Consider the following 26159-nt stretch of genomic DNA (forward strand, 5'->3'; position numbering starts at 1 on the left):
ACTGGGCGTCTCCAGTTAAAACTGTGGCTGCCTCAGACAAGCGTGGCTGGATTGATCCGATTGATACGGTGGAGAGAAAACAGCGAGTGTGCATCCGTCCGAGAGAGGCAGCACGAGTGTGCGTTTGTGCCTGTGCCCCCCCCCCCCCCCCACCCCAGTCAGCTGTGGAAGCCCTTCGTCTGCATACGTGTCCACGAGTGTGTCTTGTCCTGCTGTGTGTGTGTGTGTGTGTGTGTGTGTGTGTGTGTGTGTGTGTGTGTGTGTGTGTGTGTGTGTGTGTGTGTGTGTGTGTGTGTGTGTTTGCGGTTTTGAGGCCTGCTGATCGGGGGGAAGCCGGGAGCTCCGGTGGAGGCAGGCAGGCAGCCCGGATGCAGCCTCTCCCTCGACTGGCTTTTTATCCCCTCGCTCGCAGACGCCGGCAGAACGGAGAGAAAAAGCTTTTATCTCCCGGCTGCTGCAGCTTCACACTCTCTTCTGCGCGATCACTCACTCTCACAGTCCACCCCTCCCTCCTCAGCTCTCCTCCTCCTCCTCCTATCCGCTTCCTTGTTACTCCCTCTCCAGCTCTCTCTCGCTCTCTCTCCTCTCCTCTCTCGGCTGTTAGTGAGCAGCTTTATATGCCACACACACACACACACACACACACACACACACACACACACACACACACACACACACACACACACACACACACACACACACACTTGACCCAAAAGCTTCCCTCAATGATGGGCTGCAACGGGGACGGAGACGGGGGAAGAAAAAAAAACAACCCCGATCCAAGCAGGAGGGAAATCAAATCTAAATCAGACTGTTGCGTCTCAGAGGTGAAATGAGCCTTTCAGTCTGCTTCAATCCATCTTCCCACTTCAATCTCCACCTGTCCATCAAGCTACAGGTTATGAATGGCTCGGGGGGTGTGATGGGGGCGGGGGCTTGGGGAGAGGGGGGAAGAGATTTAAGGGGAATTAAGAGAAAGTTGAATAGAACAGCAGAAAACTAGGAGGGGATGGAGGGAAGCTGTGAAAGAAGCAAACGCTGGAAATCGGAGAGAAACTTGTGTGTCCAGCTAAAACACGTTATAACAGTTCAAAGTTGACGTGGCTCTAAAAGAGATGGAATCCAACTGATTTGCAGAAAAGTAGGCCTTTTCAATCAGATTTTAAAAATCAATATGCAGCAAGATCTTTGCTGACACATATTAATTGTGTGATTCATGTGAAGTAAAAACATGCACATATTCATGTTTTGGCAGCTCACAAGCTTTTTTTTCTCTGATATCACAGTGAATTGTATCTTTTGGGTTTGGACTGCTTTTGGGAAATTGTGATTCTTACTATTTTCGGACAAATTGAACAATTAATTGTAAAAATAACACCAAAAACAAATAGATAGATGCGATGTTAAATTTCATATCCTGGGATAGAAATTAGAGCCATATGGCACACCCAATATAATCATGTAGTATTCTTATTTTAGCTCATATTTAACTCCCCTCCTCCTCCTCGTACAGTCTTTAAAGCCTCTATAGGCCTCCACCCACCACCACCGCACGCGAGATGAATAACGCAGCTCACACACGTGATACCGTACAGTTCAACACGGCAGAGAGATTCGTCTCCCGGTGGCACCGACACCGCAGAGGTCCGAGCACGTTACACTCTGTGAATGTTTTCACAGAGACAGATATGGATGGAGACCCACTAAAAGCCGAGACTCTCGTGTGGCAAAAAAGCAAATGGTAATCCATCTTCTCTCATTAACCGAAAGCACCAGAGAGCATACGAGGGAACGACACACACACGGATGAGGCGTGGACCAATGGGAGAAGAGCACTAATCAAGTCCCCGAGGCTTTCATCCCCCTCGCCACCGTGAGCTGTGGTAATCACACCCCAACCTCCGCCTGAACTCGGCTTTTCACAAGACACAACCGCCGCATGTTGTTCCGTCAGTCGCTCCTTTGATAATATATTTAAAAGCTCTTTCAGTCGATAACACTGAGGCACGCTGATTGAGCTTGAGATTTTTAATTATCGTAATTCAGACTTTAAGATGCTGAGCCTTCACGTTATTACATCTCAGCGGTGACCCCTGCTAAAAAAAAAAAAAACACGGATTATTAAGATGAAAAACACATTTTATTGTGTTGTTGTTTGAAGATATCTTTGCGTCCAAGATAATCTACAGCTCATAAGATGCTATAGTCATTGAAGTATTGCTTCCCCAAGCTTACACAAAAGAAAAACGTCAAAGAAGTGAAGTAACAGATTCATATTACCAAATATGATGCATGTTATTCAATCTTAAGAAACCTCCTGACTGTAACCATGAAACGATGAATAGAGACAAACACACAGAGGATTGTGTTGACTTTATTTTTTACAAACTAAAGATAAGCACTGATTGTGCTCAGGTATTTTTTTTCTGCAGCTGCTTTTGTTTTCTGTCTGTGCTCCGTGGTGATGTTCCAGCTGTACTGTAGGTAATGTTTATACACTGGAGCTAAATGAGAGGAGAGGAGCGATGTAAGCCCGGCGGCACGCTCAAAAACCATCATGTTCTTGGCAATTTGCTGAAAAAAGGTTTTATCACTTTAAAGGGGATTTAACGATTTCGAACGGCCACTGGAGCTTAAAGCGAAGTCAGCTTGAACTGAAGCAAATGCTGATCAATGTGTTCAATACAGGCTTAAATGAGTACCTTTTAAACGACACAAATAAACTGACCCCGCTGCCCCCGAAGCAGTTCAGGGAAACACTGATGAGTTTCCTCACTCTCCCGGAGCTGGCGGTGACACACAGCGAGCCGAGCCAATCACAGGCAGACACAGTGCAGCTGGAGGAGGATCCGAACAACGAGTAAGGTCATCTGTGATACCGAGCTGAACGGTGACACCTAGTGGTACGGAAGAGTAACTACAAGCCGAGTTAGATCTGATGCTATGAAGTACATGGTGGAAGGCATTTTTGGACATTAAAATGAAGGCTTTTATCAGTCGAAGTGTTTTTTAAACAATACAAATTGTCCCTCAAGAAGACAGATATCTGCAGGATATAAAGGAGAAGACATGCATGGCTGAAAACCCTCTCAGTGTAAAGCTGTGTGACTGCTAATGAAGCAGGACGTGAGAGCCAGCTGACATTATGAGCTACGACAGAGACACCACCTCGTCTGTAACTTGACGCGACTCACAGCAGCTCTGACCCAAATCTAAAACTGATAGCTCGGTGCGAGCTCCTATAATTAGCCGACGTGCTGAGTCACTTATTTGTCCTGGTCACACAGACCTGGAGGCTTGTTCCCAAAAAAATGACTTCATAATAATAATAATCATGCTCATCACCATCATTAGTCCAAAGCTGCCAAGTGGGAATCTTATGTGGAAGTGATAGATTCCTCTGCTGAGGTAGGCCACGTGTCTCAGTGACAGCGAAGAATTATGTCACGTTGATTCAGAGCAAATAACAGAGCGGCGATGAATTTCTTCAAATGCTTTAATTATTGATGTGGTTTATATGGTTCACTATGCGGTAATGTACCTTATACTGTCACAATAAATATTGAATAGTGAATAATTTAGCAACATTACACTATATACTGCAATCATAGCGTGTGTTTTGAGGGAGTGATTCGATTTTAATATAAATGAGTTGAAATATATATATTTTTTTTTATCACAGTGAAACAGATGACCTTGAGATGGATGGATAATTCAAAATCCCTTTTCTCTATTTAAAAAGAACAAAAAACAAGTCTGGATAGTCTGAATCCTGATGAAAGATTATGCCATTTGCATATTGTATTTGTGCGGAGTAATTACAGAGCAGAGACGCCCAGACTGCGACAAAGAGCAGATGACACGCAGCACATTAGTTGCACATGTCACTGATCCACCAGCGTTCGTTTCCACTTCTGGTCACAGAGCTCCGTGTGCTTCCAGCTTCTCGCTGCAGCTCTAATGTAAAAACTGACGTCATCTCCCGAACTCGCTGAACTCCTCAAACTCTCTGCCGCTCTGCGGGCCGGTTCCTTCTCCGTCTCTCACTCTTCGCCTGGTTTCATCCTCCGCCCTCGTCGGCTCCATCGGCATCCACTCTTCCTCCTCTTCCCGCATTATTTCATCTCCTTAACCCCGACTTACTCCGTCAACACCCGTGTTCTGCTGAGTCACGCCCGCTGAGACGGGTTTGCCGGGGTGGCGTGCACTACTGTTTCCACGGCAACCGGCTGGCAGAGTCATCTCGCTCAGGGTCGCATCGCGAGCACAGTCAGACAGCGCAGTAAGCGGTTCATGACCGAGTTCGATATTAACGTGACACAATAGAGCCGTGTGTCCGCGTAAAGACAAATAGGAAAGAAAAGCAGACGCTGAGAACATTTTGTCTCCAACATGACTCGCTGGCCTCGGCGGTAATGGGAGTCCCGCAGTAATGAACTGAGAACGAACCCGTCTGCAGGCGACGCCGACGGAGGAACATTCGGGGGAAATTATTCCACATGAGGAATCAGCGCTCAGATGAATGACTGTCTAGACTAAACAAGCTGCTCTTTACACATTCATTCACTAGTTTCACAGCCTCTAGGAATGTCATTTGTACCTTTTAGAATTTGTTTTCCCAGGTAGTTACTAAAAGTTTGTTTTGCATTTTGTCTTCTATTGTGAAGTACATTTAAAAGCAGCTCTAAAAAAAAAGACTTCTGTACAACTTAACGCGTATTTACCATACGGCAGCAGTGGTGACGTCACCCGTTAGTTGGTGAACGGCCGTTATGAGGCCTTGAGTTCGGGTTCTGGTTCTGGCCGGCGTCATCTTACTAGTTTGGAGCGGTTTGGAGCAGGAAGTGACCATATTTGGGCAAATTGGGGAGAAGCGAGCGATGGATTTGACTCAACCTGATTAGAAACCCGACGATACTACGTCCCGCCCACCGATAGCCGTAACCTGACTGGACCGCAGGCCTGTCAATCAAACAGACACGCCCCCAAAATACAGCTTTTTGAAATGTACTTTCTATTTACTGAAGGGATTATTTTCAGATGGACCGCCAGAAAACTAATAAGAAGTAGTGACTTTAGCTATAGGGCAGTTTTTATATAAAAACACTATGTCTGACATACTGTAACACGGTAAATCCAGGATGAGGGCTCAGATGAAAGCCCGAACATGCCGACCTCTGTGCTCTCTTTACGTCCGCTCTGCCAAGCTGCTAAAACTGAAGCCAAACTGTGTCGTCATGCTGGAGTTCAAGAGGACGACTTACAGCAAAGGGTCTGCTCGGAGATGGTCTTACAAAAATAAATAAAAAATTTAAAAAAATTTAAAAAAACACACTCAGGACAGCAACACATCACATTGGAGCCTGAACGCCTCGGAGTCAAACTGTACTCTTTTAAAATACTCATAAAAACAAATCTGCATTTTAAAACACGCAACCAGAGCAGCTAGAACAACGCATGTAAATCCAACAACCACAGCATGTAAGTGCAGATAGTGCAAAGAGGAAGGGGGCGGGGCCACCAACGTAAAGAATTTTCAAATTAAGGCGCTTGAGGAAGCTGCTGCACAAAAGTGTTTTCTTTTTCACTACTGCTGCCGGACAGAAGAATCAGTGTGTTTAATGAGTGTGTTAAACAGAGGGAACAAGAACACGTTGAATTCTGGGTAAAATAATTAACGCTGCAGATATTTTGGCGGGTGATGCGTTCACACGTTGCGGTTATTTCCGGTCAGTGTGCGATTTGAAACAACACCATCCCGTCTATAATTCCTGCACTACACAAGGTAAGAGTCCAAACATGTCAGAGCACTATTTGTTGGTGTACTAAAGGGAAGTTTGTCATCTGGAACACAACATGAGACACTGAAGTAAACCATCATATCAGCAGGAAACCATCAGACGCCAAAACCCAGAACACCAGAAGAACATGAACACACTTTGATTTCCAGTAAAAAAAAAAAAAAAAAATCTCCTCTGTTGCATAAGTCAACAGCAGTTTGCCAGGACACACACATGCAGCTAAGCTCATCATGGCAGTGATGAAAACTCTAATCCTGACTGCTGGACGGAGCAACACCACACACACAATACACAATGTCCACATCTGGAGCAATTTGTTTTCATTTAAAACCCAGATTGAATCACTCGTAGCCAGGATTCAGTTATAACATCATCAATTAGTGGGTATTACTTCATTATTTGATGCCCATTAAGTTCCTCCAGTGCAGAAACCGAAGGAGCGTCTAGGCGCTGGTTTGACTTCATCAAACTGTGAATCGCATCGTCAACACACACAGAGCAGGAAGCTGCAGGACAGCAGGAGAAGGACACTGACCTGGAAGTGGAGGATGATGGTCCAGATGAGTCCTAATGTCAGCTTGGGGTTCCCGTCTGTGATGTCATCGTTCCTGATGTTCACCAGTTTGACCTGGAAGCGGGAAAATGGGTTGTTTGTTAAAAGATCTGTCAATGAAAGTAGACATTTTGTCCTAGTAGAGGTCCATTTTTGTCACCGACACACCTGATTGGATGATAGAAGAGAAGAAAACACATAAATCTTCCTTATTTCTGCATGTCAAGGATACAAAACGATCCCTGCTCCAACTATCATGCCCATTAGGTGAGAGAATCTCTCCGGGACTTCAGCTTAAATCATGTAGCTCCATCTAACCAGGCTGTAAAATTAGACCTGCGGTGATACTGAGAAATGATTCGGAGGAAGGACGGGGTCGGTCGTCCGTGTCTCCGGGGTAATGAGAGGAGAGGGTACGAGGGATGTGGACGACCGGTCACACGTGGAGGAAGAAGGTGTTTTAAGCGAGAGAGCTGCAGTTTGACAGTAAACTCAGAGCTGCAGTGGAAGTGAGAGGGACATTAATTAGTGGTAGCAACAGAGGACGAGGGAACAATGAAGCGTGCTGTACGAGAGAGAAGAAGATGAAACCGAGCTCTGCTCATACCGAATGGTCTGATGTCAATTAGTTTGTGTTTGAGAGGTCTCTTAACATAAACGGATTCAGTGAAACGCGTGGGACAGATATGCAGATTAGGAAGTAAAGGGTTGATGAAGCCCTCTTCTCCGGACTAATTGAAAGGCCAACCATAGCGACCATCCATTGGTTGGTGATCTGCCGTTTTGAAGCCTCCAGTTTGACATTTTGGTCGTCGGCATCTTGTCTTTTTTTTAAAGCCAGAAGTGACCATATTGAGACTCACGGAGCGGAGCGAGGTGCGGATCTGATTGAGAACCTGAGGATGCTAAGCCCCGCCCACCTAAACTCAAAACCAGACAATACAAAACATACCTCTCTCTGAGGCCTAATATCGAATTAATGCTGGAAATATTTTCAGAAGGACCGCCAGAGTGCTGATCAGAAGGAGTGACTTTAGCTGATGACACCAGAATGACTTGTGGAAAACATTTACTGACTTTGTATTTCATGAGAAATAGTTGGTGCTTTTTTGATGAATGAGAGTCTATTGGAGCCAGATGGTTATTTTTTTTTAAGCCAGCTCCTAGTGGTCCTCGGTGGTATTGCACTTTAAGGCACTTCTGGATTGGTTTAACTGTTACGTCCGTTTTTATACACAGTCGATGGCACTAACAGACCATCTGTCACAAGAAACAGACCACTGCCAGGAGGAAAAGTGTTTGCAAACAGATTGCGAATCACTTGAAAATAAGTCTTATCCAAAACGGCAGATATTTAGTCCTGACATCACAACATCAACTACACTACGGCCACACTGCAGTCTGGACTGATATATTAGAATTAGCATACCTGGTGCTACAGCGTATGATAACCATGTTCAGGGTTTAAAATAGAGAGTGTCAAGATGCAGGGAAACTGTCGGTGAGAGTGTGTGTGTGTGTGTGTGTGTGTGTGTGTGTGTGTGTGTGTGTGTGTGTGTGTGTGTGTGTGTGTGTGTGTGTGTGTGTGTGTGTGTGTGTGTGTGTGCATACCTGTCTCTGTTTGAGGAAGTTCAGTGCTATTTGGACATTCTGCAGTCGATGAAATCTCATTCGTCCCTTTTCTCTGGGCTGCAACAGAAGAGAGAGCGGAGAGAAGATCATGATTAAAGTAAACGAAGCAATATGAGTCGGTGTTTTTTAGACACACAAACGCAGAAGGCAGCAGTGAGTGCAAATAAAAGCTGGTTGCAATCACGAGTGCAGTGGAGTCAGAGCAGTTTGCATTGACATGAAATGGTCCTCTGGGGGGCGCTGTCTTCAACAGTAGCTGTTAAAGACATGCCGGCACTGTGGAGCAAACCAGATCCAAACCATGCTGGCTCAGCAGGGAAAATGCAAACCTCACGTCAGACCTTTATTTTTTTAAATCTTTTTTTCTTTATATATCGCCAGAATTTCACAAACCAACACCCAGTTTAGAGTTTAGAGAGAGAAAAGATGATTTTTAAGAGAGAGCGAAAGAGAGAAAACCCACACAAACGAACATCACACACACACTGACGCTGCAAAGAGTAAACGAGTAAAGTGCAAGATGCAGATGTGGTGCTGGTAAAAAGAAGAAGGATTTGTCATCAGAGGAGAGGAAGAGGAAGAGGAAAGGAAGAGGAAAGGAAGGATGAAATATGTGTTCTTCGTGCTACATATATATCACTACAGTGTGTGAGCCTGTTTCTTTTCGTGAACTGTCACGTCTCTCCTCCACCTGAGCTCTTCATGTTCATCCACTGGACTGAGATAAGTAAATGTGTTAATGAGTGTAAAAATTCATCTAAATAGTCAGTATGCTCAAACATCTCTTAGAATCAGAAGGAAAAACCTTAAAAAAAACAGCTAGTTATTCACATAGAATTTGACAAATGCGTGTTTGGATTCTCGATATGGTGTTTACTGTTTTATTTGCTTGCTGCTGTAATTGTAAAGTGTTTTCATTTTACACAGCGTCCCAACTCTTTTTTTTTTTTTTAGAAACAGTGTTGTACATATTCAACATATTGTTGTGTGTAATTCATGCAAAAACAGCAGAGCTCTGTTGAGTGAAAACACATCTTCATAATGCTAACTTTTTAAACACTTTTAGAAGCTTTATGATTATCGAGTTCTACTTTTTGGCGATTTCATCCATTTATCTGTCTGACTCACAGAGGAGAAAGTAAATACAAAAAAAAATTGAATTCATAAATAAAAACCACCAGAACTGGCTTTATGCTGCTGTCACCCAACAGAAACGATGGCCTACGCGTGGTGTCATTCAGTAACGTTGTACTGTGTCTTGTGAACAGCCCAGATTTGAGGGTCAGAAGAAGTCAGTGGCACAGCACTCTCATGCAGCCTTCACAGCGCCGCCTATGGGGCAGAGGGTGAAGCTGAAGGGGTCAGAGGTCAGAGGTGACGGAGTGAGCAGTGGAGGGGCAGAGGGTTCGATTCGAACATACTCCCTGAGCTCCTTCCTCCTCCTCATCCTCCCCTCCGAGCAAGATGAGAGGGGGGGCCCGCGAGGCGTATGCCCTTTTCGACGGAGGGCCGCTCTTCTGTTGCTACGGTAACAGAAGGATGGAAATGCACAGAAAGAGAAACAAAGGCAAAAACAAAAAAAAGAGGAAGAGAGGATGTAGTATGAGAATTGTCAGATCAGAAGACAGAATGAGGGAGTGAAGGACAAAATTTAAAAAAAACAGACACAAGTAGAGGAACTGCAAATTTAAAAAAAAAAAAAGACTGTAAATGAGCAAAGAAATGCTCCGAAATCTGAACAATTCAACGACGACCGGGCAACTCGGTCTGCAGCGAGACTGAGAGCTCCAGTGATTGTTTTATCATTTATTCACCTCACATCCCCTGAAAATCTTGTGTTTGCTCACCTAAAGTGGTTAATAACCGCTCACCATGTTGCGGTGCTGTGCACCTGTCCTCCAGGACACTGTGACATCACTGCCGGCTCACAGGTGCAAAAAAAATAAAAAATAAAAAAAATCGCTGCAATTTCACCGACTGAAATTAAGCTAAATATTCGCTTGCTGACTGACTTTGACGCAAATGAGACTAAATAAAGAGTCATGTTTAAAAAGGGGAACTATGCTGTAATATTTTAGACCTTTTGTCAGCTAATGAAAAGTAAACTATTTTAATATAAAGTCTTAGTGACCTGTTGCATCGGTGGAATTACTGCAGCTGTAAAAGTTTTCTCAGAGGCCGAAAAGTCACCGACGAAAACCTAGAATTAAATGTTTTTCTGACTTATGGCATATCACAATATCCAAAATCAGAGACGACATCTAGTCTGATATCACGATATTAACATAACATCGATACATCACCCAGTTGTGCTCTTTAAATCTCAGCTTTTGTGCCAACATGGACAGGAAGTCTCCTTTTCATGGAATATTTGTTGTCTTTCTGCTGTTTTGTCTCTCACACTGATCAGGGGTCAGGGAGGAGACACTCTGTCTGTGTGTGTGTGTGTGTGTGTGTGTGTGTGTGTGTGTGTGTGTGTGTGTGTGTGTGTGTGTGTGTGTGTGTGTGTGTGTGTGTGTGTGTGTGTGTGTTTTCCCAAGCAGAACCGAGTCAGCAGTCACTTTCTGTCAGTCTACCGGTCTGTAGCTCCTCTCCTCTGCGTCACATGGCGGCCGCCGTGTCCGTCAGCATTAGGACTAAGACTCTTACATCATCCTGCTGTGTGTGTCGGGTCATCAGGCCTCTGCAGAACTGTAGGTGACTTACAGCTGATCTAAAACGGTCAGCTTGTTCAACTTGAACAGCGCGTCAGCACGGAGCAGAGTGAACGTGTCGAGCTGGAAAAGTTCAGATTGCCTTCAGGGTGTGTGTGTGTGTGTGTGTGTGTGTGTGTGTGTGTGTGTGTGTGTGTGTGTGTGTGTGTGTGTGTGTGTGTGTGTGTGTGTGTGTGTGTGTGTGTGTGTGTGTGTGTTTTTTTTCCCCAAGCAGACCTGAGTCAGGAGTCACTTTCTATCAGTCTACCCGTCTGTATGTCCTCCCCTCTGCGTCGCAGGAACAGTGATGACAAGAGTGTGTGATGGAAAATATCACAGTGTGATAACGGCGAGGTGAGAAAATGCGTGTGTGTGTGTCAGAGAGGTTAAATCCGTACCAGGGTGACTCCGGAGAGGACCTCCAGCAGGGAGATCAGGTTGTGTCCATCCCTCAGGTCCTCGTACAAGTCTGTGATGTGCTTCCTCACCTGAGAAGGAGGAAGAAGAGGAGGAGGAGGAAGAGAAAAGAGAGAAAGTTAGTTCCCCGCTGCACTCATCCCTCTGTTGACATCCGTCAGGCCAATGCCCACATGCCCGCTGACAGCAGTTGTCGGGCCAACAGAGACGAAGTGCCAGCTGTGGCCTCGTCTCTCTGTTGCTATGACATTGCCTTCACGAGTTCAGGGGTGGGGGAGTGGAGGGGGGTGTTTGTCACCGATGGCAACGGTGACTCAGCAGCCCGGCCGAGCCGAGCCGAGCCGAGCGATCAGCTTCAGAGCTTGTTTTGTGTGAAAGTGGGACACTCAGTGAGACTCGGTGAGACGGACAGACACAGACAGACAGAGACTGTTTGAGGCTGAGCAGTGATGGAGTGAAGCAGTCTGGGAAAGGAACTCAAAAAGAGGACAAGAAAGACTTGAATACTAATCTGCAGTGTCTCTCGTATAAATGTATTAATTTTGACTTCTTTAGCGTGCACTAGTGAAAAACTATAATTATGTAATTGACTGTTTCATTCTGTAGTTTCTCTCGCTGGAGCAATTAATCAATTAGTTTATTGACAGAAAATGATTTCTCAAATATTTTTGAGTAGAGAACTCTGAATAAGATGAGAAAGAGGTTGCTTCTTCTATCGAAACTACTTTTTAATTCTCCAGTTACAAAAAGTCTGTAAGAGACAGAAAAAGCAGGCAAACTAAACAAAGAAGCCTTTCTTCTGCAAGTCAAACATTTCAGTGGAAGTTTTCCTCGTCAGAAAGTCGGCAGTGGAAAGAGGGAGAAGTTGGCACGCGACAAAGTTCTCAACAAAGTGCTTAAAAAAAAAAATTCAAAAAGGCAAACAAGGACAAATATCTACCTGCATTACAGTGATTTTTCTGCTTCTCGCTGCACCTGCAGGGACTTAAGTTTTGCTGCAGTCCTGGCCTCAAGACAAGAAACTGCAGTACCGCGTTTCACCAGAAGAGGGCAAGACAGGCACAGCAGTCGGCTGACCGTTTCTTTACTCTCCAAATGATGATGATGTCTTTTAAAATAAAGCCGTCCTCCTCATCCAAAGATGCTCTAACACTCGCTCCTTCACCTCCGTCAGACCTCCCCGAGAGGTGGCGATAAAAACAGACTTCCAACTGCAGCCTCACAAGTCACAACTTCCCACCAATTTGTCCTCAACAACCTCCTTTTGTGTTTTATTTTCCTTTTCCTCGCTCATCTGCGTCTCACCCCTCACTGTCCTTTTTCCCCTCCGTGGAAAGCGTGACATCAGATGTTTCAGAAGAGAGGCGACGGACCGAGTGTTAATTAGATGACGGGAAGAAACGGTGTGTGTCCACCGCTGACTGGAAACGAGCTGCCGTCTTTGTCTAATTGTGAGTCAAGAGTTTGTTGTTTGGAGCCTGAATGAGAAGCTCCTCTCCGCGGGTGATGTGTTTATTACTGTTACTGTTTACTGGCAGCAAATAATAATACAAGCAAATCGAACTCTGTGGAAAACGTATTTATTTGAACTGGCATTTTCAGTTCAGACTGAATTTTATTGTAAGTTATTACTTTTGTTCTATTGCTTGCTATGTCAATTAGTTTGTTTTTATCGCTTTGGTGATGCCGGTCATCTTTTGTTGTATTTAAAATGTGCTACATAAATAAAACTGACCTATGATAAGCAACTTCTGCTAAGAAATGATGAGTGAGTGAGTGAGTGAGTGAGTTGTTTCGGGGGCTGACATGCTGATTAATGTGATGAGACAAATCTCACACACTCATCTGGTACTCCACAAAATATAACAAGTAACTGAGGCAGCTGCAGTTCATTCTGCTCATTTAGGTCCTGATATTTACAGAAAATCACCGGATGCACGTTTGTCATGGCTGCTAAATTTTAAAAGGACTTTTGAACATGTTCCCATCAAACCGGAGAGATTAAAAACATTCAACATTTCTTGTTTCACAAACACTACTTGCTCTATGAAGTCTGGATCATGTTTAATTAAAACTCTGTTTCCCCAAAAAGTTGGGACTGTGTGATGATTTGCAAATCACATAAACTTATGATTTATCATCAAATGTTTAAAAAGAAATGTTATTGTTTAAGGAAATGAATGTGCTGATTTTGAATTTGATGCCAGCCACACGTTGGCACAGGGTCATGTTCATGTTTGTTTTGCATCACTTCTTCTTTTTACAAAACTCTGTAAACATCTAGGAACTGAGGAGACCAAGTTCTGGAGTTTTGGAAGTGAAATGTCGTCCCATTCTTACCTGATTTACGACAGGATTTCCGCTGCTCTACAGTTCGGTTTCTCCTTTGTCATATTTTTCATTTCAGTGTTGTAAAAAGAAGAAGTGATGCAAAACAGAGGTGAAGATGATTCTGTCCCAACTTTTTTTATTTTTTTTTATTTAACGCTGGAATCAAATTCAAAATAAGCATATATGTTTCATAAAACAACAAAATGTCTCTGTTTCAACATTTTAGAAGTTGTGTTTGGTCTCTTTGCGGATATAAAATGGATTTACATGATTCGCGAATCATTGCATTCTGTTTTTATTAACATTTTACGCAACGTCCAAACTTTTTCGGAGACAGGGTTGTGTGACAGTCTGTGCTGACGGCAACATTCGCAGCGTCTGCGGCTCATTTGAGTTTACCTGCACAAACTGTGATACGTGAAAACGAAGGACAGGCTGCAGTTGGTTAAACATCTCGTTAGCGCGCCGAGCTAACTGACTTCTTAATCCACGGGTGCCGCACTGAGTCAACAAGCTGCCGGGTCGACATGTGTCACTGCATGCCAGCAGGTAGCTCACAGGTAAGCTCGCTGTATACACGCACATACCTGCACACACCCTGCACACCTGAGCCGCCACAAACATACCAGAAGCGAAACATACAGTGCAAACAGGAAACCAGCAGCGATGATGTTTTTTGGGGTTTTTGTTTTTCCTGCCCTGTCTTTCTTTTCATCTTTCCCTCATCCTGTTTTCTCCTACTGAGTTTGTCTCTTGAATCGCTGCTGACAGGACGGCGCCCTGAAGAATCAACAGTGTAGGCCAAGACTCAACAAATGATGTAAAACGCACAACTATTTCACCCTTATCTCCACTGAACAATACAGCATTGGGAGATAATCCAGTTTGGAAAACATACTTGCATAGCAACAGGTTTTGATCTGAAAGCAGCTGATGTTTCATCAGACATACAAATGAAACTTTCATGTTATCCTCCCTCGTCCGTCTCCCTCCGTCCTCTACATAATAACAACAACTCAACTCTGACATTGTGTACGTTTAAAACCGTCTGCCATGAAGCAATGAGCTGAGAAAGCATCTTCTTGCCCTAACCGACTGAGTTTTAAAGCCTGAAGTTAACCGGAGGTGAGGATTTATAATCAATGGCCCTGAAACATCAGCAGCCTCACTGAGCCGTGTATTGATGAATCATCATGTATTGATCAGGGCTCCCATTAAAAACTAACTAATCACGTACGGATTACAGAGGTTGAATCGTCCCATGTCTGTGCCTGTTGCTCTCGCTCCTCTTCTCTGACCTACATTTACTCTCCGGGGTGGGTCTGCCAGCCGATACGAGTTACATTTTCAGGGCGGGCGGCTCTGATGACAGTTGCTGCGGAGTTATGGGGTCAGACGGACGCCTCCTTTGACAGGTCATGTGACAGAAATACCCAGCATTCTCCTCCTCTCCTCCTCCTCCTCCTCCTCCTCCTCACTGCCTCAGTGACACAAGGTGAACATACTGTATTGTACGGACGTGATAGAAACGGTGTGTGTGCACTAATCTGTGGCTGTAAATATAACGACAACCCTTCACATCAGGGGGATGAATTCCTGCACGACTTCATACGTTAATACCTCATGAAATCATCAGGAAGCAACATGACTTCAAAGTTTTTCATTCATGATCTCATGCGTGAACAACAAATTAATTAAAGCATTAACTCAGATGATTACATCATTAGTGATTATGATTTGTTGAGCAATGATTATGATTCATTCTTTGTTATAAATTTGGGGCCGGCTCTGCAGCACAGAGCACATCATGACGTCATCATGAGCTAAGCATCAGTTCCTCATGAGTTCATCACGTGAAAGTGAAGCGGCGAACATTTGATCTTTGCGATGCATTGTGGGTAAAACTGCAGAACGCACTTGAATGCGGGAACAAACGTTTTTCAGTTATTATGATGTCTGAGTTATTATGTTCGTCGTCATGGTAACCTGGAGGTAAATGGACAAAATTGGTCAAAAATGTTGTGCAAAGAATTCATCAGTCACGTTAAATAAATCATAATCGTCGATGGCGTAATCACTTTAGTAAATGCTGTAATTAACGTGTTGTTCATGCACGAGGTCATGAATGAAAGTCTTTGAAGTCATGTTACTTCCTGGTGATTTCAAGAGGTTTTAACGCATGAAGTGTTACAGTTATAACCTGTTATAATAAATCAGTGTCTCCCTTCCAGTGTATTATTATTCCAGGTATCATCGTGCATCGTTTCCTGCACTGCGAAGGGAAAACAGTCTGCTCGGCTGCTCGTTCATGTTTCTTTATGAACGTCGTGGTCTGAAATCTCGGCTAGACAAACACATTGGAATAAATAATTTAACATCTGTATTCCGGTAAGCATTTGTAAACCCGCCGCTGCTTTTAAATATTCATTAAGACTAACAGGCAGTTTATTCACCGTGTTGCTTTTCTCCGTTAAACATGACGGATGTTTAAGCACAGCTGGACGGGAGAGGAGAGATTTTAACAAGCGGTGACTAACGGCGATGAAGCAAACGGGCCGAACGATCCGGACGCACGCTCATCCGTCGACGCAGCAGCGCAGCCTCCACGCCGATCGTTACGCTCAGGATTGATGCCACCGCGAGAGAGATGAGAGGAGAGGGTCCGCACCACAAAATAAACCAGAGCTGTTTCTAAATGAGGCCGACGTTTTCCTCAAAATATGACAGAATTTTTTTTATTGGGGCTTTTATTGACTCATTATATAAAGAATAAATCAGAAGCGCTTTTTTCTGAAGCCGTTATTCTCCTCCTGCTCGATTTAAGTCACACTGTGCAATTTCTTTTACGACCCGAGACTTTTCAGTCCATTGATTTTCCGATATTTATCTGAGAAGGTCAGATTACGGATCGTTAATTTTATATTCCATATATAGAATGGCGTTACAGGTTTGTATGGGATATGACGTATTACAGTGTATCAACCCCTGAGGGACGCATGTTATGAAGCAGTCTGAACTGGTCGAGCCTCAGGAGCCACATTTTTTTCTGAGTCAAATTTATTTTATAGAAAAACAGTGCAGAAATATTTCACTGGAAAAACATGAAATTAAAAAATCCAATTTAAAAAAGGGCAGAATTATTTTTGAATTATAATCATATGTGCTTTTTAATTAAGTTTAAACTGGTGATTTCAATAAACTAAAGGAAACTATGAAATATGAAACAAAAAAACTAATCTAATCCACTTCCTGTTTACAAATGCCCAAATGAGAGCTAGCTACCGATGTTAGATTTGGGTGTTACTATTATGACAATGGTTACTGCACGTGAGCTGTGTCATGGGAAACGTATGTCCTTCAAAATTTAAGCGCCACATCAGAAATTCTGCAAACTTCAAAATAAGTCAAACTTTTTTCCCTAAACTTTTTTTTTTTTTCAATGTTGTTCCCACACACAAACTCACAAACCGACTTAAAAGGGCCTTGCAACCCACCACCAGCGGAAAAACAGCTGTGAAAAATGTATGACAGCTCTTCTTATGATTTTCAGCTTCTAATATAGAATAAGATGGAAAACCCTGATGAACATTTCCACAAAACAAAACGAGCACATTGCAGAGCGGCTGAACTCGGTGACACGTACCTTGATGAGATGCTTGTTGACCCATTTTGTGAAGGTTTTCTTCTGCACTCTGTCCCGCTCATCTGAAGAAGAAAAAGACAAAAAAAGAAAGGGGGGGGGGGTCAGGTTAATTACATAAAACAAATCCAGCAGCTGGTGGGATTATTACAGTGAACTATGTAGATGAAGACGTCGCACGCGTACGTCTACTGTGGAGCACAAGGATTTGTATTTATTCTTGGATTAGATTTTAAGGGGATAAAGGTGAGCCAAATAATTTGTTGTTCTTTGCTCACACACACACAAACACACACTTTAAACCAACACTAGCGGATTTATAGCAGCTTGTAATCGACTTTAACCCTTTTTTTTTTTTTTTGTGTTAATGGACACTTTCAGTTTATAAACTCAGTAGAAGACACAGCCAAGAGGAACTGAAAAACAACACAATTAAAACATCACCTCTGAGATAACTCCCTAAATTTACACTTTTATCTTTACAGCAGATCTAATTTGTTTCTTATCTCATTCAGCAGAGCTGTAAAGCAGAACGAGAGCTGGGGAACTGAGACAGTTCTTTGAGTTCATGGTCCTGTTGATAAGAGAATCTGTACATGCGAACATGACTTCTCTATCTTTACTGAATGTTGTACTTGGGTGGAGGATGATGCTCCTCCGTAAACCGAGATCGAACTAATGAAGCTCGAAAAGCTCGTCTTGTTTTAATCTTCCTCACCTGCTCACTGAAAACGCTTTATATTCCTTTTTGTGTTTTTTACAGTTTTCCTTCCTCTGTAGTTGAGTTTGGACCACTGACTGTATATAAAAGTGGTCGTAGCTTCCGGGTCTGAAAAATGAGGGTGCAGCGGAAGTGCTTTGAGCTGCAATTCCACCGAGTGCCACTAGAGGTCGGCTCCAAAAAGTCTCCGGCTCCATAAACTCCCATTCAACTTCTCTCAATATATTTTCAGTCAATAAAATTTCTACACGAGATATCTCGGTGTTGTTATCTAAAGTCGCTCCTTCTTATTAGTTTTCTGGAGGTCCATCTTAAAATGATCCGTCATTAATTCAAAAATAAGTTTTTGGGGGCGTGTCTGTTTGATTGACAGGCCTGTGGTGCAGTCAGGTTACGGCTATCGGTGGGCGGGACGTGGTATCGTCAGGTTTCCAATCAGATCAGTCAGAGCTACAAACCAAAGGGTGACGTCACTGCTGCTCGGCGCTTGGTTTCGACTGTCCTTCCCTCTCGGTCTCTAACGGAGGTGTGATCTGCACACAGCGTTCCTCCACAGGCCGGAGCAGTGAGGCAGCCAGGCCAGGAATAGAGCCTGATGCTGCGCAGCCAGAACTGTGTTATCACCCACCCCACCTCACCCCCCTCCTCCTCCTCCTCCACCTCCTCCTCCGCCTCTCCTGTTCATATCAGGCTGTCTGGGAGAAAACGCAGACCCTCTCTCCTTTTTTTCCCACCGTTCTGTTAAATATCTGACTTCCTGCTGGACGAACCGTAAAAACATCGTTTCAGTTTGTGTTGTTTATTCCTTCAGTGACTTCATGAGGAACATACCGTCACCGTTATAAATTAAATATAAAAAACGGTGATGTAGGTCACAGTGAAAAGAGGAAAAACAAGTGATGACAGTGTGTTTCAATTTCATCTAAAATATTTGTAGAAATATGATGTAAAAGCAGCGCAATACAATTTTGCCATTTTTGACCTTATTACAGTTCTGTTTCTCTAAAACAGAATTTCTATTTCATATGTAATAACAGCTGTGGTTGAAAATACATCTGAAAGAGTGTAAAATAAAATCATGATGAGATTATTTAGTTTTAAATCAAAGACTGGCACACAAACAAACAAAGAGCTGAATGACAGCAGATTATTTTCCCTCCAACATGTCAAACAGATTCAGTCCCGGCCAATCAGAAAAGAGCCTGCTGCCGCGACATCACTTCCTGTCTGCCGTTTATCGGTTGCCGTGGTGAAGCCATGATGGAGAGAGCAGTCGGCGTAACGGAGAAAGTATCACATCCGTTTACACACACACACACACACACACACACACACACACACACACACACACACACACACACACACACACACACACACACACACACACACACACAGACACCTTCAAACTGTGAAGATCCAAAAGTAGAAAGGATTTGATTTGATTTAGGATTTACTGGGTGGAATATCTCAGCTGGATACAACTACCACACACACACACACACACACACACACACACACACACACACACACACACACACACACACACACACACACACACACACACACACACACACACACACACACACACACACACACACACACACACACACACGTACGTACGTACGTTTACATATAGAGATATAGAGGGTAAAGCCCAAAGGCAGAGAATATGTTTCAACATGCTCTTGCAAAATAGTTTCACCACTGCAACACGCCTTGATTCCCAAAACCTGCCCGGGGAGCCGAGCTGGTCAGGCTAAAGGAAAGTCTCGAGCTTTAGCGTGTCACTGGGTCACACACACACACACACACACACACACACACACACACACACAGCGGTACACACTCATTACTGTTCCTGTGAAGACTTATCAGGTTGTAATTAGTTTTATAAAAGTATTATGACATTTACAGAAGCGAAACCACAGACAAGAGCAGATGTGAGTGACAGCCAGAGAGTGACGCTCATTCATCCACAGAGGACAGCATTGTTAAGACACACACACACAAACACTCCACGCTGTGTAAACACACACACACACACACACACACACACACACACACACACACACACACACACACACACACACACACACACACACACACACACACACACACACACACACACACACACACACACACACACACACACACACACACACACACACACACACACACACACAATGATTAATAACACACACACACACACACACACACACACACACACACACACATAGGAACTGTTCAACACACACACACACACACACATGTGCTGAGAGCAGCCACCCTGCAGCATGTAAACAACCTCACTGAACACACACACACACACACACACACACACACACACACACACACACACACACACACACACACACACACACACACACACACACACACACACACACACACACACACACACACACACACACACTGACCTGCACAGCACATGAGCGAGTACAGGTGAGCGTTGAGATGACACTCATTCCTGTAGTCGGGCCACATGTTTGTTTTGTTTTTTCTTCTGCTCCTCTGACCAGGATTTCATTTGATTTTCTAACGGTGAATAATCCACGCTAGGAGTCGGACAATAATAGCAGCAAGACGTCTTTGGCAACAAGCAGCCTCCACGTATCCAAAACCCCGAGAGCTGCAGGGTGAGAGAGAGCGCGAGAGCCCCGGCAGGTAGGACCAGTCGGAGGAGTCCTCTGCTCGTCTCCGTCCTTCAGTGTGATCTCGTCCTCGCTGCCATGCCAGCCTCTCCACGGGGCTCCGGTGTTTTCCCGGTCACAGTTGCTCTCACACGTGCCTGTCAAAGTCAGCGGAGGCTCCTCCCACCTCTTCAGCCTCCCTCCCTCCCTCCTTCTGTCCCTCCCTCCCTCCCTCAGCTCACTTCTTCTTCCTCACCATGCAGCAGCTCTCTCTCGCTCTGATTCTGTTTCCAGACCACAACAGACGGTCTGTGCAGCGACTGCAGCTGACCGAGGCTCTGCAGAGCTGCAGGGAGAGCCCGGCGCCTCGATTTTTCCACAATGCCTTGTGCGTGCTTGTGCAAGCAACTCGCCTTGCTGACTAGTAGAATCCTAAAGGACGGCTGATTGTGAGTAAATCCACATTTCCAGTGAGCGGTTCGAGAGTATTTGCATGTAATACCCTGCAGAGATGTTGTTGCAACACAATTCTGGGGTGGGAGAAAAATAAAAGATGATGTTTTTAAGTTCCAGTCATGTCCATCTAGGATGATGTAATCCACTCGAGTCCTCTTTAAAAGCCTCGAAAAAAACCAAAGCATTCAAAAACGCACACTCGCACGCAAAATCCAGACGCGGCAGCTCCCCGATATCTCTATTTTCATCGCTTTCCTTTCCTTTAAGAGGCGAACACAAACTTCCCCGCTTGGTTTTGTGCTCCCGGCCATGTCAGCTGACCGAGACGGATTCTAGTCTCATCAACACGTTATATTGGATTCGATACCGAAAGGAAAAGCGGCCCCAAAAAGAGACTCCTTCATCTCGTTAATGTGTGTGTGAGGATGACGAGGAAGGAGATAATGAAGGAAGGCCTCGGTCGTACTTCTGGCCTTCATCCAGGTTTATTGCTTTTCAGCCAGACACGACCAATGAGAGGCTCTTTAACTCCCCGTCTGGTGGTGAACACGTGATCCGTGACTCGTCCTCTCACAGCTGACAGAGGAAACACATCTTTTTCTGAAAGCTCCTCCTGCTGCTGCTCGTGTCTGAAAATAGCTCCGCTGTGCCAGATGGTGCCGACGCACTTTTTGAATAATTTCTGCAGCCGGCTCAGCGCTCAGCTACGACCTCTGAGTCACGTGACCTGGCCGGGAGTCAGGAAGTGACATCATGAGAGCGGCACAGGCTGATATGACAGCGGCTCTGGGCTCTTACAGCAGGTGTGTCTGCTGAGATGCAGCACAGGTGTGTACACACCCACACACACACACACACACACACACACACACACACACACACACACACACACACACACACACACACACACCCACACACACACACTCCCACACACACACCCCCGACCGGGCCAGACGGTGACTCTCACATTCGTACAGTCACAACAAGCTCAAACTGAGTGGCACAAGCTCCTCCTCTTCTCGGTTATTCCTTTATCTCCTGTTTTACGTCCTCTTCTTCTTCGCTGCCCTCCTTGCGATCACATTCTTCTCCTCTTTCTCCTCCCAGTGAAACTCTCCTCTCTTTCTTTCTCTAAAGGGACCATCCACACTAAAAATACCAGACGGAGCTTACGCCTCTAATACCACGCAGCACGCTGATCCTCCGCTCCCTCCTTCTCCGTCGTTATCACCACTAATCTCTCTCCTCTGCCCCGTATTCCGCCTCTGCTCTGGCTTTTCTCCTCTTGTGATTCAATTAAAATGAAAAGACAACGCGGGAGGGGATTGTTTCCTCTTCTCCCTCTGGTAGTCCATCACATCCCCTCGTTTTCTATCGCTCTCCCCTTTTTCCTCTGGTGATTCCTCGTGCCGGGCCAGGCTGCCTCCCGGGGCCTCATTCATCCCCTCTGTGGTGACACTCGAAGGCTGGCACCGCTCTCCATCCCTCCGCTCCTCCCTCCCTCCCCCCCTGTCCTCTCATCCCGGCAACAAACAAAACAAGCTAAATATTCAGCAGGAAAACCTCAATTCAAAACTGAAACAAAACAAAAAAGTATTACATTGTTGTTGTTGTTTTTTTCCCAGTGCTGAAATCTGCACGTGCACAAACTTTGCGTGTACTTGAAGCTAATACGTCCCAGTTACACAGGAAGCAGCTGTCAGGTCGGTCGTCGGATAGATTAACACCCCGCCTGAACACGCCCCCCTGTGGCCACCTGAGGGACTCCATGGAGCCGACTGCTTATTACAGAGACTCCAGGGGATCAATACGACTGTAGACCGCACATTACTGTATGTTAGGTCATCATATGTACTTGATTTTCATTTATTTTATGTATTTATTCAATTAACTATTTATACATTTTACCTTGGTGGTATATTTCAATTTTAACAAAAAATTTATTCATTTATATTGGGTTTTTTTTTTACTCTATTTTAGTATTTTACTTAACTTTTAAGTGACTTTTATTGAGTTATTTATGCATTTTAAATGGTTGTATTAGTTGGCATAACCTTATACTTTATTTTAGTATTTTATTTAACTTTAAAGTGAAGTTTCTCGAGTTACTCGACTATTTATTTATGCATTTTAGTTTATTTAATTAGCTGGCATAACCGTATACTTTATTTTAGAATTTTATTGAACTTTATTGAATTCTTCTTCCTCTCGTGTTTCCTAATTACAAATTTGTGTGACAGACAGCGTTGCCTGAGTTTCTGTGCTCCTGATTTGACCGAGTCAAAGTCTGATTGATTGATTGATTGATTGATTGATTGATTGATTGATTGATTGATTGATTGATTGATTGATTGATTGATTACCACCAAACTTTCTTCTTGTCATTTCAGTCACTTCAGACTAAAGAATCCAAACTGATGCAGGTAAACTCCTTCAGGCTCGTGTCAGTGAGTCCAGAGTTCACGTCAGTGAGTGGAGGTGATTCAGGGTCAGTGTGGTTTCATTACTGACCCACATCTAAATAAAGACATCATTTGTCCTGGTCAGTGGTCATGACATCGGAGCAGAACCAGACTCGGCTGCATTTCATCTCGGGTCCGTTTGCTTTTTAGGTTTTTATCAGATGAATTTCAACTTCTCTGGACACTTCGGTCGGTACTGGACTTTCTGTCGTATCTCAGTAATTCAGAGGTGTTTTAACACAGCCGATATCTTACAACTTAGAAAACTAATTATCATTATAATCTGTTGAAAGCTGAACGATTGATGATGAACTACTGGACAGACTGATATTCTCTGAACTCAGCTTGAATCGAAGGTTTAGTAGTTTCACAGAAAGTGCAAACCGCCGTGTCAACTTTGACCACATCATATTCATGCTGTATATACGATGCCACACACACACGCACGCACGCACATGCACGCCCGACCACGCTTGGCCTACCGCTGCAATGACAAAAATAAGGTCAGGACCACACCCACACACACACACACACACACACACACACACACACACACACACACACACACACACACACACACACACACACACACACACACACACACACACACACACACACTGCAGCTGTGTTACACATCAGTATCTAGAGAAACATGGAACAAGCAAATAAACACGAAAGTCAGGTTTGACTGTGAGTGAAGTTGAGACTCACGCTTCGTCTCCAAATGAATCACATGGACACGTCCCTGAAACCACGCAGTCATTACAAGACACACACATTTCAGCTAAATATCTCCACCCACCCGAATTAATCACCCGTAACACTAATGATGTGTGCCGGCCAACAATACAAGTAAATAATATAAATGCGGTAATATTTTCACAGAATTTAGGCGATCTCTACTTTTTGTTGAACTTTAAAATATGGTGAAACGAAGAAGTGAGTGTATTCATATTTTCACCACCTTTTAGGCGATGATTAAACTCGAAAGAAAAAATATGAACACTTTTAATGTCCCTCCCTTTTTAGGCACCTCTAAAAACTTAAAAATTACATATTTGGAAGGGTTTTTTTTTCCAAAAAAAAGAAAGCCTTAACTCCTTTAAGTAGGTTAGCGGTAACTCGACACCTTTGGTTTAATTCAGAAAGTAAAAATAGTCCCCGCCTCTAACTCCGCCCACCTGTAGCGCCAAATATATATATACCTACATATATATATAAAGCCCCACTCTGCAAGGTAACAGGATTGGCTCCTTAGATTTGTGACATATGAAACCTTGGCTGTCTAAATCTGTTTTTCAGATTGTCATATTTCTTTTTTTCACTCATGTCTTCTAGCACATAAAAACATTCCATAAACATGTTAACAAGGTTAAAAACGTATTCATCACTGGAGAAGGTCTTCAAACTTTTTCACGAATATTAAAAATGACTTTTTTCCTCCCTCTAAATGACCTGTCTGCCTTTCCGTCTCCATATTTTGATGTAATCCTCCTCACATTCGTCGGGTTTCCTTTTATTTCTTTCACTTGTTGGTCTGTCACCACCCGACTTTCCGCCACGGTTGCATCCACTGCCCTCTCAGTTTTGATCGACCTCATTGATCCAAACTGTTGTGTCACGCCACACATTTCCTCCGCAGTCGGAAAAAGCTCATCACAGTCCCGAACCAAATGCATCGACTAACTGAGACTTTGGTTCAGTTCTTCCACCGACTGGAGACTCATGCTTTGACTGAGCGCTACGTTACCACCAGCTACTGAACAAAGGCATAAAACTCTGCTTCACCACCGACTTCAGACGGGCACTGACATTGTGAGTATTAGCTGACATAATGAAAATGAGCATTAGCACCGGAGCTGAATTACAACAGAGAAACGGAATTTGTTTAATGCTGCAAAATATGCGGTGTTAGATGAATAATTAAGACGCGAGGCTAAACCGAGCCGCTTACTGGCAGCACGGCAACTCGCTGTTTAAAGCATGTAAACACAAGACAAAGCTGCTCACATAGGCAGCCAAAGACAAGCACGGACTTTGGTCCCCAGGATGAACGATATGGATGTGATTATATGATGTAATGTCAAATAGATTTCTCTACAAAGAACCAAATATGGAATCTCCTCCACCGAAAAGCAGGCGAGGTTCAGAATCAGAGATGATTTATTGATCTCAGAGAGAAAACTGGGTCGTGTTACAGTTCAACTCATATTCTAAAATAGAAATTATATAAGCAAAAAGAAATTGTAAGAAAATCAGACAATTAAAAAAAACAAAATGCATGAATTACACTACAATTATAGCAATGATATCTATAGAAAAAAATGTAAGAATAATAAATGTTAAAAAAAACTTGCATTATACTACAATTATATAGCAATAACAGATATAGAAAATACAAAAATAAAAAATAAAATAATAATTGTGCATCATATACCAATATATGCATAATAACTGTAAAAGTAATGCAAAAAGTATTTTAAGTGTGTTTAAATGTAAAAAAAATAGTATCTAATGCTTAATATTAGTTGAAATTGACATTAATAAATGCTGTGGAAGTTCAGTATAAATATGTATACCTGAGTGTTTGAATGCAGTAATCACATCCTGCTGCACAAAAGCCTATAAACAGTGTCTCCTCGTAACAGGAGACCAAACAGCAGAGACCTTTATGCTCTTTACAAAACGAGCCGCTTCACGTTCCACTAAAACTAAAATAGAAGACGTGAGAGGACCTGCTGTACAGACGCCTGTTCACAGCCGTGCTAATGCTAAGCTACATGCTAAAGGCAATGATTTAAAGCA

General features: G+C 43.7%; 1 protein-coding gene across 14 annotated transcripts in view; it reads right to left on the reverse strand.

Annotated features, from left to right (window-relative positions):
- The window catches only part of macf1a (microtubule actin crosslinking factor 1a), a 230337-nt gene that overhangs the window by 120798 nt on the left and 83380 nt on the right, over positions 1-26159 (reverse strand). For 7 of the 14 annotated variants that reach the window (XM_069716788.1, XM_069716784.1, XM_069716785.1 and 4 more), the window contains exons 3-6: positions 17071-17132; positions 11078-11167; positions 7966-8043; positions 6337-6429 (exon numbers count right to left, since the gene is read on the reverse strand). In XM_069716788.1, coding sequence (XP_069572889.1) covers positions 6337-6429; positions 7966-8043; positions 11078-11167; positions 17071-17132 — 323 coding nt within the window. Of the gene's footprint in view, positions 1-6336; positions 6430-7965; positions 8044-9407; positions 9510-11077; positions 11168-17070; positions 17133-20223; positions 20609-26159 lie in introns of those variants that run through there. The other 7 variants (XM_069716789.1, XM_069716783.1, XM_069716776.1 and 4 more) reach the window with 2 other exon arrangements.

The sequence above is a fragment of the Brachyistius frenatus genome, unplaced genomic scaffold (genome assembly GCF_029030835.1).
Source record: "Brachyistius frenatus isolate BFR_SWC_R1_liver_20210118 unplaced genomic scaffold, ASM2903083v1 Contig_162, whole genome shotgun sequence".
Classification (NCBI taxonomy): Eukaryota; Metazoa; Chordata; class Actinopteri; family Embiotocidae; genus Brachyistius; species Brachyistius frenatus.